Genomic DNA, 16,832 nt, shown 5'->3' with positions numbered 1-16,832 from the left:
CACCACCACCACCACCCCCACCACACCAACCCCCACCACCACCACCTCACCACCACCCCCACCACACCCCCATCACCCCCACCACCACCACCCACCACCACCACCCCCACACCCCCCACCACCACCCCACCACCACCACCACCACCCCCACCACCACCACCCCACCACGCACCACCACCCCACCACCACCCCCATCACCCCCACCACCACCCCACCACCCCCACCACCACCCCCAATCACCCCCACCACCACCCCCACCACCACCACCACCCCACCACCACCACCCCACCACCACCACCCACCACCCCCACCACCACCCCACCACCACCACCACCCACCACCACCCCACCCACCACCACCACCCCACCACCACCACCCCACCACCCACCACCCCCCCACCACCACCACCACCACCACCCCACCACCACCACCCCACCCCCACCCACCACCACCACCACCACCACCCACCACCCCACCACCCACCACCACCACCACCACCACCACCACCACCCCACCACCACCACCCCACCACCACCACCCACCACCACCACCACCACCCCACCACCACCCCACCACCACCACCACCACCACCACCCCACCACCACCCCCACCACCACCCACCACCCCACCACCACCCACCACCACCACCACCACCCCACCACCACCCACCACCACCCCCACCACCACCACCCCACCACCACCACCACCACCCCACCACCACCACCACCACCACCACCCCACCACCACCACCACCACCACCACCACCCCACCACCACCACCACCACCACCACCCACCACCACCCCCACCACCACCACCACCACCACCACCACCCCACCACCACCACCACCACCCCACCACCACCACCCACCACCCACCACCACCACCACCACCCACCCCCACCACCCCACCACCACCACCACCACCCACCACCCCACCACCACCCCACCACCACCACCACCACCACCACCACCACCACCACCCCACCACCACCACCACCACCACCCACCACCACCACCCCACCACCACCACCACCACCCCCCTACTCTACCCCACACCTCAGTTCCCTGCGCTTCTGCGTCTGTCTTGATCTCCCACGAGCCGTGTTCGTCACTTACTCTCAGCTCCATTGATTTGCGGAGACCTCGCTTCTCCCTTAATGAGCCATAATTACTATCCCGTCCAGTCCATCATCCATCTCAGCCTCTCCTCCCTCTTACTCTCAGTAGGAACGGGGTGGGAAGGGGGCCAGGTGATGGGGCGGGGGGGATAACGAGTTGCAAAATCACATTGCCACGGATCATCGCAAAACACACGGGCAATTTTTTTTTGCCTAATCCTACTTCCTTCCTTTATCACTGCTAATCCTACATAATACACGAGCAAAATATGACTTTGACACCACCTACACATTCCATAAGTAGTGACTAATCCCATATCTGCATTTTCCATAAATATGCTAAATTCCTCTGTTGATATGTAAATTCCTTTGTCAAGGCGCTTTCCTCCTTTAACCCAGCTTATAAATACGCTGCCAAGCTTGGTGGTGTTCATTCGGACGCTGTCTTTCCGACAGACCTGTTCTTCACCTGAGGACGGCTGCTTGCGTTGTGGCCGAAACGTCGTGAGAATTTTATTTTATTATATTTAATTTTTATTATTTATTATTTCCCTTCTACGTGACTTTACCGAAAGAACCAAGTAGATGAACACACGGGCAAATGTCCCTCATTCCTGTCAAGGCTGTTGCTGTCGGGGCCAATTCCACACACAGGCGTCTTTATAGCCCCACTGCCAATGTGCGTGCATCGCACAGTGTAATCATGCTCCTGTTAATGAGCATAAACCATCACGCGAACTCGGGTCATCCTCACAGCAGCGGCTCTTGACGAGCCCTCGATCAAAGACGGTCACAGCATTGTGCACTTTTAGATGCGCTTCCAACGGCCGTCTGGAACGCTCTTCCTTCCCATATTGTGAAGCCACTGGAGCTATGTACTTTTTAATCATCTAGATCAAGGCCGTAATTATAATTTATATTGGGGGGGACGCATCAAATATGCTCAAAATGCCCCCCCTCCCCCCCAATATATTGCTATTAATTTTTTATATTCCATGTAAATAAAAACAACAATTTGCTCAACCTTGGCCACAATATCTGGACTTGTCTTCATATAAATCAACGCATAGATTTATGTTTATATGATTGTGGTTATGGTTGTACTTTACTTTATTACTCCTTAATCTCTGCCATTACATACAATGAAACAAGAAATGGTAAAAAAAAAAGTAAAAACAGAGCAATGTAAATAAATAAAAAGTCCATCCCACGTGTTAGTGATTTTTTATCTTTTAGGCAGGAAATTAGTTTTCAAATTGAGATCTTTTTCTGAGTTGGGACCCCCAGACACCCTGGAAGATTTGGTCCCCCCCCCCAATGTTGACTCCATGGCTACGGCCTTGATCTAGATTGAACACTTATTTCTTGAGAACTGCTTTTTGTGCTTAGTTTGTTGTCCTTCCCCTGCACCTCCGATTAGTAGGGTTGGCTACATACAGTGCGAAAGAAGTTCAACGCACACTCATTTAAAGACCAGCTCGTTTAAAGGCTGACTGGCGGAGGCCCAATGACACGGTTAGATGGAGATTTCAGGCTTCAGGTTTATTTTTTTGAAGCCAGGTAATTATTCAAGAGACCAGGGATGAGTCCCATTAACTAGAGTGACCCGGCTCAGTCAGAGATTGTCACTCGTGGTACGTGTCATCGCCAGACATCAACCTTGAGTTGATCAGGATTCATATTCTTGGTTCTTTCGGTAAATATTCATATTCTTGGGTTTTTTCGGTAAAGTCACGTAGGTAAAAATTTTTAAATTAAAATTCATAAAAGCAAATGAAAATAAAAAATAAAATAAAAATCACGACGTTTCGGAGGCAACACAAGCTTCCGTCTTCAGGTGGAACCGTCACATTACGCTTGCTGTATCAAGTAAATGAGAATTTCCAAGAGATCCAACCCCGTATACTGGTATATATACTGGTTGAGGGGGGAGGAGCCAGGACAGGCCCCCTTTTTATTACGGTAAAGTCACGTAGAAGGGAAATAATAAAATAATAAAAGAAAACATAATAAATATTCTCACCACGTTTCGATTGCAACACAAGCAATCATCATCATCATCAGGTATTTCATTATTTCCCTTCTACGTGACTTTACCGAAAGAAGCAAGAATTTGAATCCTTGCAGTCACGAAAACTTTAAATCGAAATTTATCAGGATTGTTGCTTCCAATGAGCGACACGCTACGAAACCACCACTCTCCTCACGCAGACTCTCATGTGCAGCCTGTTACAGACTTCTTTTGGGGCAAGTACTGTTAGGAGCATCTATTAAGATCGGCAAAGCGCACGAGAGGGTAGTGCGGCCATCAAACATGCACTGACCACCCCTCGTGTCCCACCGAGGCTGAATTCTACACACAGTGCCAAGCACTCCCTTCATACTGAGTTGATATAAGTGAGGCCAAGCACCAGTTCATATTATGTCACTGATGTTGTCCATGAACAGGAATTGAATTCATGATGCTGCGAGGTTCATAGCACAGTGCGATGATTACTGCTCCCAAAAAATGCACCCGCACATACAGACTGCCCATGCATTTCTCTCCGCGATTATTAAACTAATGAAGCCACAGTCCAAAACACCTCCCTGCTCACATGAGCACCGGAGAATTTGCTCATCTCCATTCACAGCACTGGCTCAACGGTACGTATGTATGTTGAACTTCTTTCACACCGTACCTAGCCAACCGTGCTAATTGGGGGTGCAGTGGCAATTCCACGTTTCTATGATGGAGAACAAGTACATCCATGAGACAACCATTGTTGTTTTCTAGCAAGTTGGGACTCATATTATTGACCCTGAAGATACGACGATGGGACGTGTAAACACTTGCTGGAAGTTGAACTCGCAACCTTCCAAGAGCAGTGAATGCTCGTTATATACATTGCACGGAGGAAAGGCAACGATCAGACTCGCTAAACTCAGTCCTTCATTCCCATTAGCAAAGGTATCGAGACGTGAATATTATGAGCGACCGCGGTATTAGCTGTAACAGAGTGACAAAGAAGCGATTGAACGACTGTGAAAGAGTCGCGGTCGAGGATAAGTGAGCGCAGGAGTTGATCAATAATAGGCGTTTGGAGATAAGAGTACTTAAGGAGTTATATGACGTCATATGCTCAGGCTGTTCGATAGACATGACGCGATGTCTGCGTAGCATTTGCGTACATATGCGATTCATATACACGTTGTATAATCTGCAAACACCACAATATTGATTTAGTGCCATATAATCGTGGATCTTTGGAAGCAATATCGACAGGCTAAATCATTAACTCCGCCAGAAATGTGTTTCTGCCTGTCCCAAGCCAGGATGAAGGTGGAGAGGGTTGGTGTCTGGTGGCAACCGGCCGTAAAACCCTAAAGCCATTACATGAAAAGTCCTGGCAAAACAAATGGCCCTCATACTCTTAGGTTTTTTCGGTAAAGTCACGTAGGTAAAAAAATAAAATAAAATAAATAAAAGTAAAATAAAAAAATCACGACGTTTCGGAGGCAACACAAGCTTCCGTCTTCAGGTGGAACCGTCACAGCTACGATTGCTGTATCAAGTAAAGAGACATTCCAAGAGACCCGACCTTGTATATATACTGGTTGATGGGACAGGAGCCAGGGTAAGCCCCTGGACAGGAGTTTTTAAATCCTTTATATTAAGTTCACTTGCTTGTGCGCTTACGACCGTGCACATCTTTCGGTCGTTTTTTAACCCACTTCCCATAATCCAATCGAGCTGACATTTTGCACACAGACTCGTTGTACGTGACAATTTATTTTAGTGAACAATTTTTTCCCAAATTTTACACTTTTTAGGAATTTTTTTTTATATTTAATTACCAATTGCTTAATGGTGGCAGGCAATCATCTGACCCATAGGTGGCAGCCATCTCAAGCCAGAGGACGAGAGGACTCTAGCCGCCTCGCATATAAAGGATTTATAGTGAAAAACTTTGTTTTTTACGGGTTAATTTTTTTTTTATGATAAGGTTGGTGCGGCTGAGGCTGCTGCCAGGACTGAGCCTTTGTTATGTAGACTGGTTGAGCGGGGAGGTGCCAGGGTGGGCCCTCAGTTCCCCGCAGCCCTTAGGTAGGCAGAGGGTGCAAATATTCTCGGGACCCAATGATTCTACTGCTGCAGGGAGTGCTGACACAGGCGGTGATAGTACTGTATGTTCATAATCAACGTTTTTGGGTTTAGATCGCGTTATTTATAAATGTGTCGTAACCCTCCATCACCCGACACGGCCAATCAGTAAAAAAGTGTCACGTTTACAAAAGACAAATAGTTCACTGCTTCAGCCCACCGGTGTGTTGAATTCTGGCGAATTGCCCGATGATGCTGGATGCAATTACCAGCGAAACGTCGTACTCAAATTGTAAATGTTGTGGTTTTGGAAGAAGAAGATTCACAGTTTAAATAATTGCCAGGTTTGAACCCAGCATCTGGATGGCTCCGACAAGCAGCCATTAATTTCACTCTCATGAAGCCATCCATCTGGTCGACTGATGCTCGAATATTCTTTTGACAGGAAACCATTTAAGGGCATCGATTTTTGAAACACGGGGTCAAAGATCATCAATTCCCATCCGTCCATCAGTTGTTTATGGGAAGCGTCGTGGTGGTGTTGGTGGTGGTACACACAGGAAGACACTCGCGTTTATTTTATATGAGACATGCACTGAGCACTATTATCGGCTCGTAAAGGACGTTACTCGGGCAGTTGGAGGCATTTGCCCTCCAGCAACAACGGAGGGCAGATGAGTGACGCTCGCAACGAGCGGCTAAAACCACAGCAAATTGGCACAAATCGAGAGCAGCTTCGGTTTGGCCGGATAGAGGCTGGATAGGAGATGGGCTCATGCAGTAGAGAAGGATGTGGAGCTGAGTGGACTTGCTGATGACTCGTACCGGCAATGACTGGTTCCAGTGGTCCCATAACAGCTGACTCAGGAAGCCGTGACCTCCTGTAAGCAAGCGAGCCTTCCACGCTTCGCGTGATAGCCTCAGGGCACACCTAGCCTGGCACAAGTGCCGTGGTGATGTAACCGCCACTTAGTGGCGAATGGCCACTCAGGAGTTGTTATGTATACATTGCGTAATTGTATAATAGCGAGAAACGCGCCAGCGTTGACGTTTAAGAGGCTGGGTGGGGAGGGGCTGGGTGGGGAGGGTGGGGAGGGGCTGGGTGGGGAGGGTGGGGAGGGACTGGGTTGGGAGGATGGGGAGGGGCTGGGTGGGGAGGGGTGGGAGGGGCTGGGTGGGGAAGGTGGGGAGGGGTTGGGTGGGGAGGGTGGGGAGGGAATGAGTGGGGAGGGACTGGGTGGGGAGGGGTGGGAGGGGCTGGATAGGGAGGGTGGGGAGGGGATGGGTGGGGAGGGTGGAGAGGGGCTGGGTGGGCAGGGTGGGGAGGGGCTGGTCACCCCGTGGTGCCCTTATAAAACTCAACGTTTAACCTACTCACGCCGGCTTGTGCCCGCCCTCACAGTCGGCCACATTTGCGGAATGCACCACGCCGCCGTTGACCCTGTCCATTGACCGAGCAACCCAACGTTCCTACCAGCTCCCTCCGCAGGAATGTGTTTGCAGCACTACCTCCTGCTGGCAATACAGCCCCACAACCGCCTACAGCACTTGGTTAATTCATGTGGCTCACCCACCCAGGTTAAAACTCTGCTGAGCTTCTGAGATCTGATGGGATTGGGAGCATTCATTGAAATGTCTGCAAAAAGTTGTAGCAGTTAGCGTGCTGCGCCATGAACTCGGCAAACTCAGTTGTATTTCCACATACGGTCAACACCAGTGACGATGATATTATCTGAACCGGTCCTGGGCTTCCCCTAGGTCGATTCAGCCTAAAATGAGTATCTACTGTGGTGTGTAAACAATGCCATATGGCAGACAAAGACTGTTGAGCGTGGTGCTGGCCACCCACCCCCTTGCGTGCTGTGCCAGTCCCCTTCATCGGCGCCCGCTAAAAGCACTTGCCCCAAAAGTATGTTGAGGCTGCACTAAAATAAATTGTTAAGCTGGAGTGTTAAAACGAAGTAGTTGCGTTTTCAGTGAAAATGTGGTAGATTGGGGACAATACAAAAAATATGCAATAAAAATAAAAAATTATACAGGCAATACGAACGAAATGTCACACATGACAAAGACAAAATTCTCTGAAAAATAAAAAAAACATTAAATTGCTATTCAATGTGAAGCATTTAACGGACACGTTAGCTGGTGATGGTGCTGTGTTGGCAGGGGTTATACAACCACAATTAAATTTTTTTATAAAATACAATCATTAAATATATAATCGGCGACGTTTCAGGCAATTACCGTACCTTTCTTCATGGCACATTCAAGTAACTTTCTATTCGCCTATCCAGGAAAAAAATATAAAGTATCTTAAGCCATTGGCTAACTGGTTGTCCGGCCTTAATGTTACCCATCAGCATTTGTTTAATCAATACAACTCTCAACCAATTTCTTGCTTGTGGGTTTCATTAGCTGAGTAAAGCTTGTATAACTATTCACTATTTTAACAAAATATTTAATATTTTACCAGCGGAGGCCCACTGGACTATATAGCTCTTTTCAGAAGTGACTTGGCCACAAATGATAGCTCAACGAAGTGGCATATCATATGGACATTTATAGTAAACAAATGCTCGAAACGCACGTTGATTCTAAATATGGAGGGGAAATACAGGAGGACCCGGAGAAAAATCCAACTGAACACGGGGAGAAAGAGAGATATGCAAACTCCAAATATACAGCCGTTCGGGTCGAGATCGAATCCATGACCTCCTGTATACCAGGCGAGGTAGTTAACATCACGCCACCGTGATTATGATCAAAGAAACACGGAAACTCGAAATATACAGCAGGTGCCAGGGTCAGGATCAAACTCACTATGGCGCCGGGAATACTGCTGGATTGCGAGGCGTTCTTGTAAAGAATACCCCACCTTCACGATAGGATCCCCCTTGTTCAATGCAAACAGCAAGGCTGTATAAGTACAGCAAACTCGTGAAGCACTGCTGTTGTAGAGCATTACACGTATGCTTCAAACCCAGGAACTGAGACAAAGGTTACTGGCTCTGTGGCCCAACCAGACCATTTTGAACCACCGTAAACTCCTCACACTGCTCACCTCAGGACAATTGCCGAGGGTCTGTTCCGGCGTCACGTGCACGTTTGTGATGATGGCAAAACTGCTAGAACCCTGCGGTGGGAGCGGCGGAGAGAGCGGGAGAGCGGGGCACAAAGGCAGCGTGTGTTTGTGTATTATAATAACAACACACATAGTGCACTAGTGACTTTACCGAAAGAACTAAGAGTATGAATCCTTGCAGTCACGAAAGCTTCAAATGTAGAATAGTGCACTAGCTTGATACGCGGTCCATCCCACGTGTTAGTTCATTTTTTAAATCCTTTATATTAAGTTCGCTTGCTTGCTTAGGACCGTGCAAATCTTTCGGTAGTTTTTTAACCCACTTCCCGTGATCCAATCGAGCTGACATTTTCCACACAGACTCGTTGTGCGTGACAATTAATGTTCGTGAAAATTTTTTCTCCAAAATTTTACACTTTTTAGGACAAAAATATGATATTTAATTACCAATTGCTTAATGGTGCAATGCAATCATCTGACCCATAGGTGGCAGCCATCTCAAGCCAGAGGACGAGAGGACTCCAGCCGCCACGCATATAAAGGATTTATAGTGAAAAACTTTGTTTTTACGGGTTATACTTATTTATATTTTAGGCAGGAGATGAGTTTTCAATTAAGATATTTTTTCTGGGTTGGGACCCCCAGACACCCTGGAAGATTTGCCCCCCCCCCCCCCCCACAATGTTCACTCCATGGCTACGGTCTTGATCTAAGGAGCGTGGCGTTATCCAGGGGGGTTGTGAGGTTACCCAAGGGTATGTATGAGGTTACCCAGGGCAGTGTGAATTACCTGCGCGGGAGAGACGTACTCTGCCACATCCCACACGCGCCGCGTCTCCGTGCCCACGTCCCCGACCGCCGCCACTCCCTTCACCTTCGTGATGATGGAGACCTCGCTCACGATGTCAGTTGCCTGGTATGCCTTCTGGTACACGAACACGTACCTGCACAAGCGATGCATTGTATTGTATCGACGCGGCTCGATTGTTGCAACTCACTACTCGACGGGGACGTCTGGCAAAGAAAAAACATTACCATTAATTGTTTTTTTTACCCTTCTATCTGGCAACAAAACTGACACCTTTTTTTTACAAGGATATGTTTGCATTGACCACAATACCTGCAGTCATAATGCAAGAAAAAAATATAACTCTGATAATGTATGCACTGTTCTTGAAGTTGATTGGTCGATTGTTGCAACTCAGTACTCGACGGGGACGTCTGGCAAAGAAAAAACATTACACAGCTTCAGTTTAATAATTGTTTTTTTTTACCCTTTTATCTGGCAACAAAACTGACACCTTTTTTACAAGGTGTCATGTTTGCATTGACCACAATACCTGCAGCCATAATGCAAAAAAAATATATAACTCTGATAATGTATGCACTGTTCTTGAAGTTGATTGGTCGATTGTTGCAACTCAGTACTCGACGGGGACGTCTGGCAAAGAAAAAACATTACCAAGCTTCAGTTTAATCATTGTTTTTTTTACCCTTCTATCTGGCAACAAAACTGACACCTTTTTTACAAGGTGTCATGTTTGCATTGACCACAATACCTGCAGTCATAATGCAAAAAAAACATAACTCTGATAATATATGCACTGTTCTTGAAGTTGATTGGTCGATTGTTGCAACTCAGTACTCGACGGGGACGTCTGGCAAAGAAAAAACATTACCAAGCTTCAGTTTAATAATTGTTTTTTTACCCTTCTATCTGGCAACAAAACTGACACCTTTTTTTTTACAAGGATATGTTTGCATAGACCACAATACCTGCAGCCATAATGCAAAAAAAAACATAACTCTGATAATCTATGCACTGTCCTTGAAGTTGATTGGTCCACACCCGAGACAGCTTTCCTTAGAGCCTAGTCTCACGTGGGTTGGACCAGATGATGCATTATGGCTGCAGGTATTGTGGTCTATGCAAACGTGACTCCTTGCAAAAAAGGTGTCAGTTTTGTTGGCAGATAGAAGGGTAAAAAAACAATTATCATATTTTTTTACTGGCAAATGAGGTTCCAATGGTGAAGCTTCAGTTTAGTTTCATTTTTCCGTTTCATTTATCTGGTTTAGCCCTGTGAGCCATTCGGCTCTTGAATCGGGTACAACCGCAACACACAAAAAACATGAACAGGAAAACATCTTAAAGTGACTATGCGCAAACAGAAAAATCCAGGGAAAAAAACTGCAAAATATTTCAGAAAAATACTCTGGCACGGGTCGTGTTGGGTCCTGCAAGATATCCCCGACTTTGCTGAGTCCAATGCTCGCCGAACTGCATTGAATGAATACATTACGAGGCCGCGTGAATTATACACAAAGTCCGAGCCACAAATCAACTACAACACCTTTGCTGATCTCGTCAAAGGAGCATAAACCACCATCACGCAAACTCCGGTCATCCTCACGGCAGCGGCTTTTAGCTTAACCATCGAACAAAGACGGTCAACCAGAGGTCGCAAACGGGTTTTGATTCCTTACCCGTACCCGGCCGCACCAGGGTCGCAAACGGGTACCCGTACCCTACCCGATACCCGGCCATCCGTACCCGGCCGGGTATCGGGTAGGGTACGAGTATCGGGTACCCGATTGCGACCTCTGGGATGAAGCCATGTTGAAGGCGCGGGTGGGTTGATTCTAGGAACTTGAATTGTGAGAAGAGACAAGACGTTGGGAAATGAGTGACAAACAGTGACTCACCAGTGACTCACGGCCTACCCGTCCGTACCCGGCCGCACCAGGGTCGCAAACGGGTACCTGTACCCGGCCGGGTACGGGTAACCGGGTATCGGGTAGGGTACGGGTATCGGGTACCCGATTGCGACCTTTGCGGCCAACTGCATTGTGCGCTTTCAGATGCGCTGCTTCTGCGGCCGTCTGGAACGCTCTTCCTTCCGATATTAGGAAGCCGCTAGACTGCTAGAGGTATGCGCTTTTAAATTCGAGGTTGAAAACTTAATTTCTTTAGAAATGATTTTTGTGTTTAGTTTCTTGTCCTTCCCCTGCACGTCCGATTAGCACGGTTGGCTACGTACGGTGCGAAAGAAGTTCAACATACATACATATTCCATACAGCAGCATCCTTCACGAGCCTCTATTATATTAAAGATGTATTTGTGCTACTGCAGAGGCAGTTTCGATCTCCTCAGCAAACCGTGACCACCACTTATCGTTTCAGCGCCGCACTGCTTTACGAATCTCTGAGCGAAGGTTGTGGTAAACCTCCTCATTCTCGGACGTGGGATGTTGGTACACGGTGGGAGTGGGTCTCCTACTTTCACCCACTTTTTGGCACATTTTCCTTCAGTCCCTCTTTCCCCAGTAGAGCTCCCCCTTCCTTCACCTCAGTGGCTTGGTCTTTCTTGTAAGTTTAGGTCCAAACAGGTACCGACACACAAACACCCACAAAGCAGTACGCACAGAAACACATTCCTACACGTAAACACAATAGACAAACACGTAATTACTGGTAGGAACCTGGTTACACCAGCCCACAGGGGATTATTGTGTCCGTCGTGCAGGGAGGGGCTGGGTCCGGAGGGAGGGGAGGGTGGGGAGGGGAGGGTGGGGAGGGGCTGGGTGGGGAGGGGCTGGGTGGGGAGGGTGGGGCTGGGTGGGGAGGGAGGGGAGGGTGGGGAGGGGAGGGTGGGGAGGCGAGGGTGGGGAGGGTGGCGAGGGGCTGGGTGGGGAGGGGCTGGGTGGGGAGGGAGGGGCTGGGTGGGGGGTGGGAGGGGTGCGGCTGGGTGGGGAGGGGCTGGTCACCCCGTGGTGCCCTTATAAAACTCAACGTTTAACCTACTCACGCCGGCTTGTGCCCGCCCTCACAGTCGGCCATATTTGCGGAATACACCACGCCGTCGTTGACCCTGGCCATTGACCGAGCAATCCAACGTTCCTACCAGCTCCCTCCGCAGGAATGTGTTTACATACAGCGTACACTGATACACTCTTGTAGAAAACGTGTGCATGACATTAACAGGCGCTGGCGTTTAGAAGTACATGCTTAGACAGTCGAGTGTAGAGAGAGATGTTTAACGACATGTAGTAGTATGTTGTTGTTCTCAAAGTTGTTTAACAAAGACGTAAATTGAACAACTACTCATTGGCCATTATTTACACATAACGAGACTACCCTGAGTGGCATCGCCTTAAAACGCTACTTAATTAGTAAGGTGCCGAGGAAGAAAGGCAAACAAACAACACTACGCAGAATTACAACATGCTGTACAGCGCGTTATAGACTGGAAACAACTGCTGTTAGCTATACTCTTTGGTTCTTTCGGTAAAGCCACGTAGGTGAAAAATAAATAATGGAATAATAAAATATAAATTGTAAAAGATACGTAATAAAAATTATAGAAGAAATAATAGAAATAAAATAAAAAATCACGACGTTTCGGAGGCAACACCAGCTTCCGTCTTCAGGTGGAACCGTCACATCACTGTTAGCTAGTTCCAATTGAAGGCTGCCCCAGCAGACAAGATCGTGGTGGGACCAGCACCACGCCCAGCCGCTTTTAGTCTCCCAAGTGCTCAAGTTGATACACGACACAAACATTTAATTGACTTATAGGGGGCACACGATTGGATCAGAAGCCATTTGCCTACTGATGTTAGCTGGACTAGGAGTGAAACTAGTGCGCTAACCACTCGGGCACCACTCCCTACTACAGTAGAATTACAGAGAAGCATAAAATAGGACAACAGTAGCAGCATACTCTTTGGTTCTTTCGGTAAAGTCACGTAGGTGGGAAAAAAATACATTTGTGATTTAATGAACTTTTTTTTAGTAAATTTGTGATTTAATTTACTTCTATTTATTTTTTATTTATTTCTATTTTTTTTTCACATACGTGACTTTACCGAAAGAACCTAAAGCGTATGGATCCTTGCAGTCACGGAAACTTCAAATCTAGAATGAATAGTAGCAGCAGCTTCTATTCACACAAAGTGGCGGTGACATGGCCCCCGTGGTTGTTGTGCCAGGCTAGGTACATTGTGAGGCTACATGGAGACAATAACGGATTGCTCAGTGGCAGGAGGTCACAGGACAATCCCAAATGTCATGGGCTTCTAGACGGCAGTGGCTGGCATATAAACCACCCCACCTGCACAATGACGCTAACTCATTATGTTTCATCTGCCTAGATTTGAAGCTTTAATGACCGCAAGGATTCATATTCGTAGTTTTTTTCGGTAAAGTCACGTAGGTAAAAAATTGAAATAAAAATTAAATAAAATCACGACGTTTCGGAGGCAACACAAGCCTCCGTCTTCAGGTGGAACCGTCACAGCACGCTCGCTGTATCAAGTTTGCTGTATCAAGTTTGATACAGCGTGCTGTGACGATTCCACCTGAAGACGGAGGCTTGTGTTGCCTCCGAAACGTCGTGATTTTATTTTATTTTTATTTCAATTTTTTACCTACGTGACTTTACCGAAAAAACCCAAGAATACTTCATCCGCCTGGCATTCAGCTCAATATTGTGTCACCCACCGTCTGCTGTTAATAAATGCGATGGCTGCGACCAGCTGCCCAGCGGAGCCTTTCACGAGCCAATTGTACAGAGGGAAATATTGACAGCACTAGCACCACTCATTGGCAAATTCACTCAGGCCCTCCCGTGCCACATCGCTCATCGCCTGTCAAGTATGTGTGGCGTGTTCATTTAGCTATTGCATCTATCCAAACAGCAGCTGCTTGGGAATTGTGATGACTGGGCATGCTGGCTGCACGATCCAGCCAAAGCATTCTTGCCTGATAATGCTCAAATCTGTGAAAATATTTTTAAATCAGTGAAACTGCTCTTGCCCATACCCCTGTTGAATATTACGTATTGTGTGTTGCTGTTGTGTAGGCACCTCCGATTATCACGGTGGGCTACGTATGGAGCGAAATAAGTTCAGCATACATGTGTGTATTATTGTAGTGGTTGTACACTCACCCTATGAAATAAGCCAGGATGAGCATCTGTCCGATGCGATAGGCGACGCCGAGGCCTCTGCTCTTCACCACCACGCTCTTTGGCGTCTCGTAGTCGAGAAATCCAGAGCAGCAGCTGCCCCCCTCAGACTCCTCGAATCCCCCCATCCTGCACCGGAGTCAGAACCTGGAACTCGGAACTTGGGAGGCGAGAACCCGAACTCCCGAAAAAAACAAACTCTCGACGCGGGACCCCGAAAGATATTGACGCTAAATTCTGCAGCCGATCCGAATGCGGACCTTGAAATCCGGACGCAACCCAAATCCCAGAATGAATTAAAAAAAATATTCAAACAAAAAAATGCTAAATTGGAACTCAGAACCTCAAACCAGACTCTGACATAAACCTAACTGCAGAACGCAGAGCGCACAATGATAACCCAAGATCAAGACTCAGAGAATTAATCCTGAAACCCCAACCCAGCACTAAATTTTAGCTTTTAACTGAGAAGCAAAAGAGGACAAAAGGAACCCTGGTAAAAGTGTTTTACAGAATTAGAAATAAAAGCCGAAAAAACTGGATCCCATTCTGCTCTCACAAACAAAACCCAAAAATATCGTATTCTGGACCAAGATCTGAAACTTGGATAATTGTATAAAGACCCTGCCCCAAACCTGGATCTAAACCCTAAAACTTGAAGCCAGACCACCGCCTAGAACCTGGTTATAACTTTACCCTTGCAACCAAGTACAAGTCACAGCATAACTAAAAATTAACAAAACCCTAGATCGTAATCCAGATCACCACCTGGAGCCCAGAACGCAGAAGCAAACCCGGTCCTCGGTATAGCGAAGGCACTGAGCCTGATATGGGTCGTAGACACAGCCAAAGAACCAGAACTCAAGAAAATCCTCAACAAACTGAGGCTGGAATTGAGCCCTCATACGTTTCGGTGTGAGTGGCGCGTTCAATGTGAGTTGTGTGAATGTTAGCAGACGCTGCTTATTAATAAGAGCTCTTCCCTCGTTTATCCCCTCCCCCCACCCCTTGCCTCCCAAATGGGCAGCAGGAGATGGAGGCGCCAGGGATGTGCGGAGAGTGAAGTGTGCAATCCCTGCGGGTAGAAACTCAGACACACACAACTCGTATTACTTCCTCCCACCTGCTGACACGGCATCTACCACACACCGCAAACACACACACACACACCTCCCACACAACTACCACCGGCTACCCACTATTGTTTTCTCCCTCCTGTTCACCTATAAGATAAACACATCTACCAAACACCCCTCAGCGCACCTACCACACATACTTCAACACACCCACCACACACACCTACCACACACACCCACCAAACACACCTACCACACACACCCACCACACACACCCACCACACACACCCACCACACACACCTACCACACACACCTACCACACACACACCTACCACACACACACCCACCACACACACACCCACCACACACACGCCCACCACACACACCCACCACACAAAGTCAGTCAATAGTGGGAAGTCAATCATCCGACACGGCATTATGTAATATTAAAATGTGGGACCTTTTTTGCCAGTTTCAAAGTATGAAAAAATAAGAATAGGGTTTAATCTTTCCTGGCAATAGAACAAGTGTTAAGATGTTCAAACACCAAATAGAAGCCTTTTTGTAAGGAATCAAGTCCGCATTAACCACACGTACTTGTGGTGAACATGCAAACAGACATGATCTGATAAATAATATGCATTGTCATTTGAAACTGATTGGCCTACATCCAGAGACAGCCTTCTACTGGTAGGAACCACTTGGTTCCACCAGCCCACAAGGGATTATTGTGTCCGTCCGTCGTGCATCCAAAAATAGGAGGGGTGGGGCTGGGTGCGTGACGTCATTTATGGACGGCCCCCTAAGCCACTTCGTTGAGTTCTCATTTTGTCGTCAGGCCGCTTCTACATAGCTCAGTGAGCCTTACCTGCTAAAATAAAAGTTAGTATGTTAGTAGATTTGAAGCTTTCGTGACTGCAAGAATTCATACTCTTGGTTTTTTCGGTAAAGTCACGCCGGTAAAAAATAAAATAAAATAAATGAAATGAAATTTTTCATTTATTTTATTTTCTACCTACGTGAAAGCTGTCTCAGGAAAGCTGTCTCGGGTATGGACCAATCAACTTCAAGGACAGTGCATACATTATCAGAGTTATGTTTTTTGATTGCATTATGACTGCAGGTATTGTGGTCAATGCAAACATGACTCCTTGTAAAAAAAAGGTGTCAGTTTTGTTGCCAGATAGAAGGGTAAAAAATCAATAATCATATTTTTTACTGTCAAATGAGGTTCCAATGGTGTAAAAGAATATAGTATGGTAGTAGTTAGTAATGTGGCAAGAAACAAGAGTAACCAGTTAAATGCCACACGCGAGAGAAATGCAACATTGCCATCTCCTGGCCACATCGCAGCCGCACGCACACAACGCCTCGCAAGCCCCCAGCTGGTCCACAGATCCCAGGCTTAGCCAAAGCTACCCCCAATTCAATCACGGTTGGGAGTTCAAATCCTGGTTAGATTTTAACTTCTAACCTCAGCCCATCATCTCTTCGGTAGCGAG

At 47.3% G+C, this 16,832-nt stretch overlaps 1 protein-coding gene across 1 annotated transcript in view; it reads right to left on the bottom strand.

Moving 5' to 3' along the window:
- LOC133359267 (P2X purinoceptor 4-like) overlaps window positions 1-15,178 on the bottom strand; it is a 46,223-nt gene extending 31,045 nt beyond the window's left edge. Inside the window, exons 1-3 of the mRNA XM_061577747.1 lie at window positions 14,236-15,178; window positions 9,075-9,228; window positions 8,264-8,335 (exon numbers count right to left, since the gene is read on the bottom strand). Coding sequence (XP_061433731.1) covers window positions 8,264-8,335; window positions 9,075-9,228; window positions 14,236-14,381 — 372 coding nt within the window. The 5' untranslated portion in view covers window positions 14,382-15,178. The remainder of the gene's footprint in view (window positions 1-8,263; window positions 8,336-9,074; window positions 9,229-14,235) is intronic.
- Between the last annotated feature and the right edge of the window lie 1,654 nt (window positions 15,179-16,832).

The sequence above is a fragment of the Lethenteron reissneri genome, chromosome 64, assembly GCF_015708825.2.
Source record: "Lethenteron reissneri isolate LAM-NWPU_2019-01 chromosome 64, ASM1570882v1, whole genome shotgun sequence".
Taxonomy (NCBI): Eukaryota; Metazoa; Chordata; class Hyperoartia; order Petromyzontiformes; family Petromyzontidae; genus Lethenteron; species Lethenteron reissneri.
The sequence above is the reverse complement of the archived record's forward strand: the minus strand, read 5'-3'. Positions and strand labels throughout refer to the sequence as shown.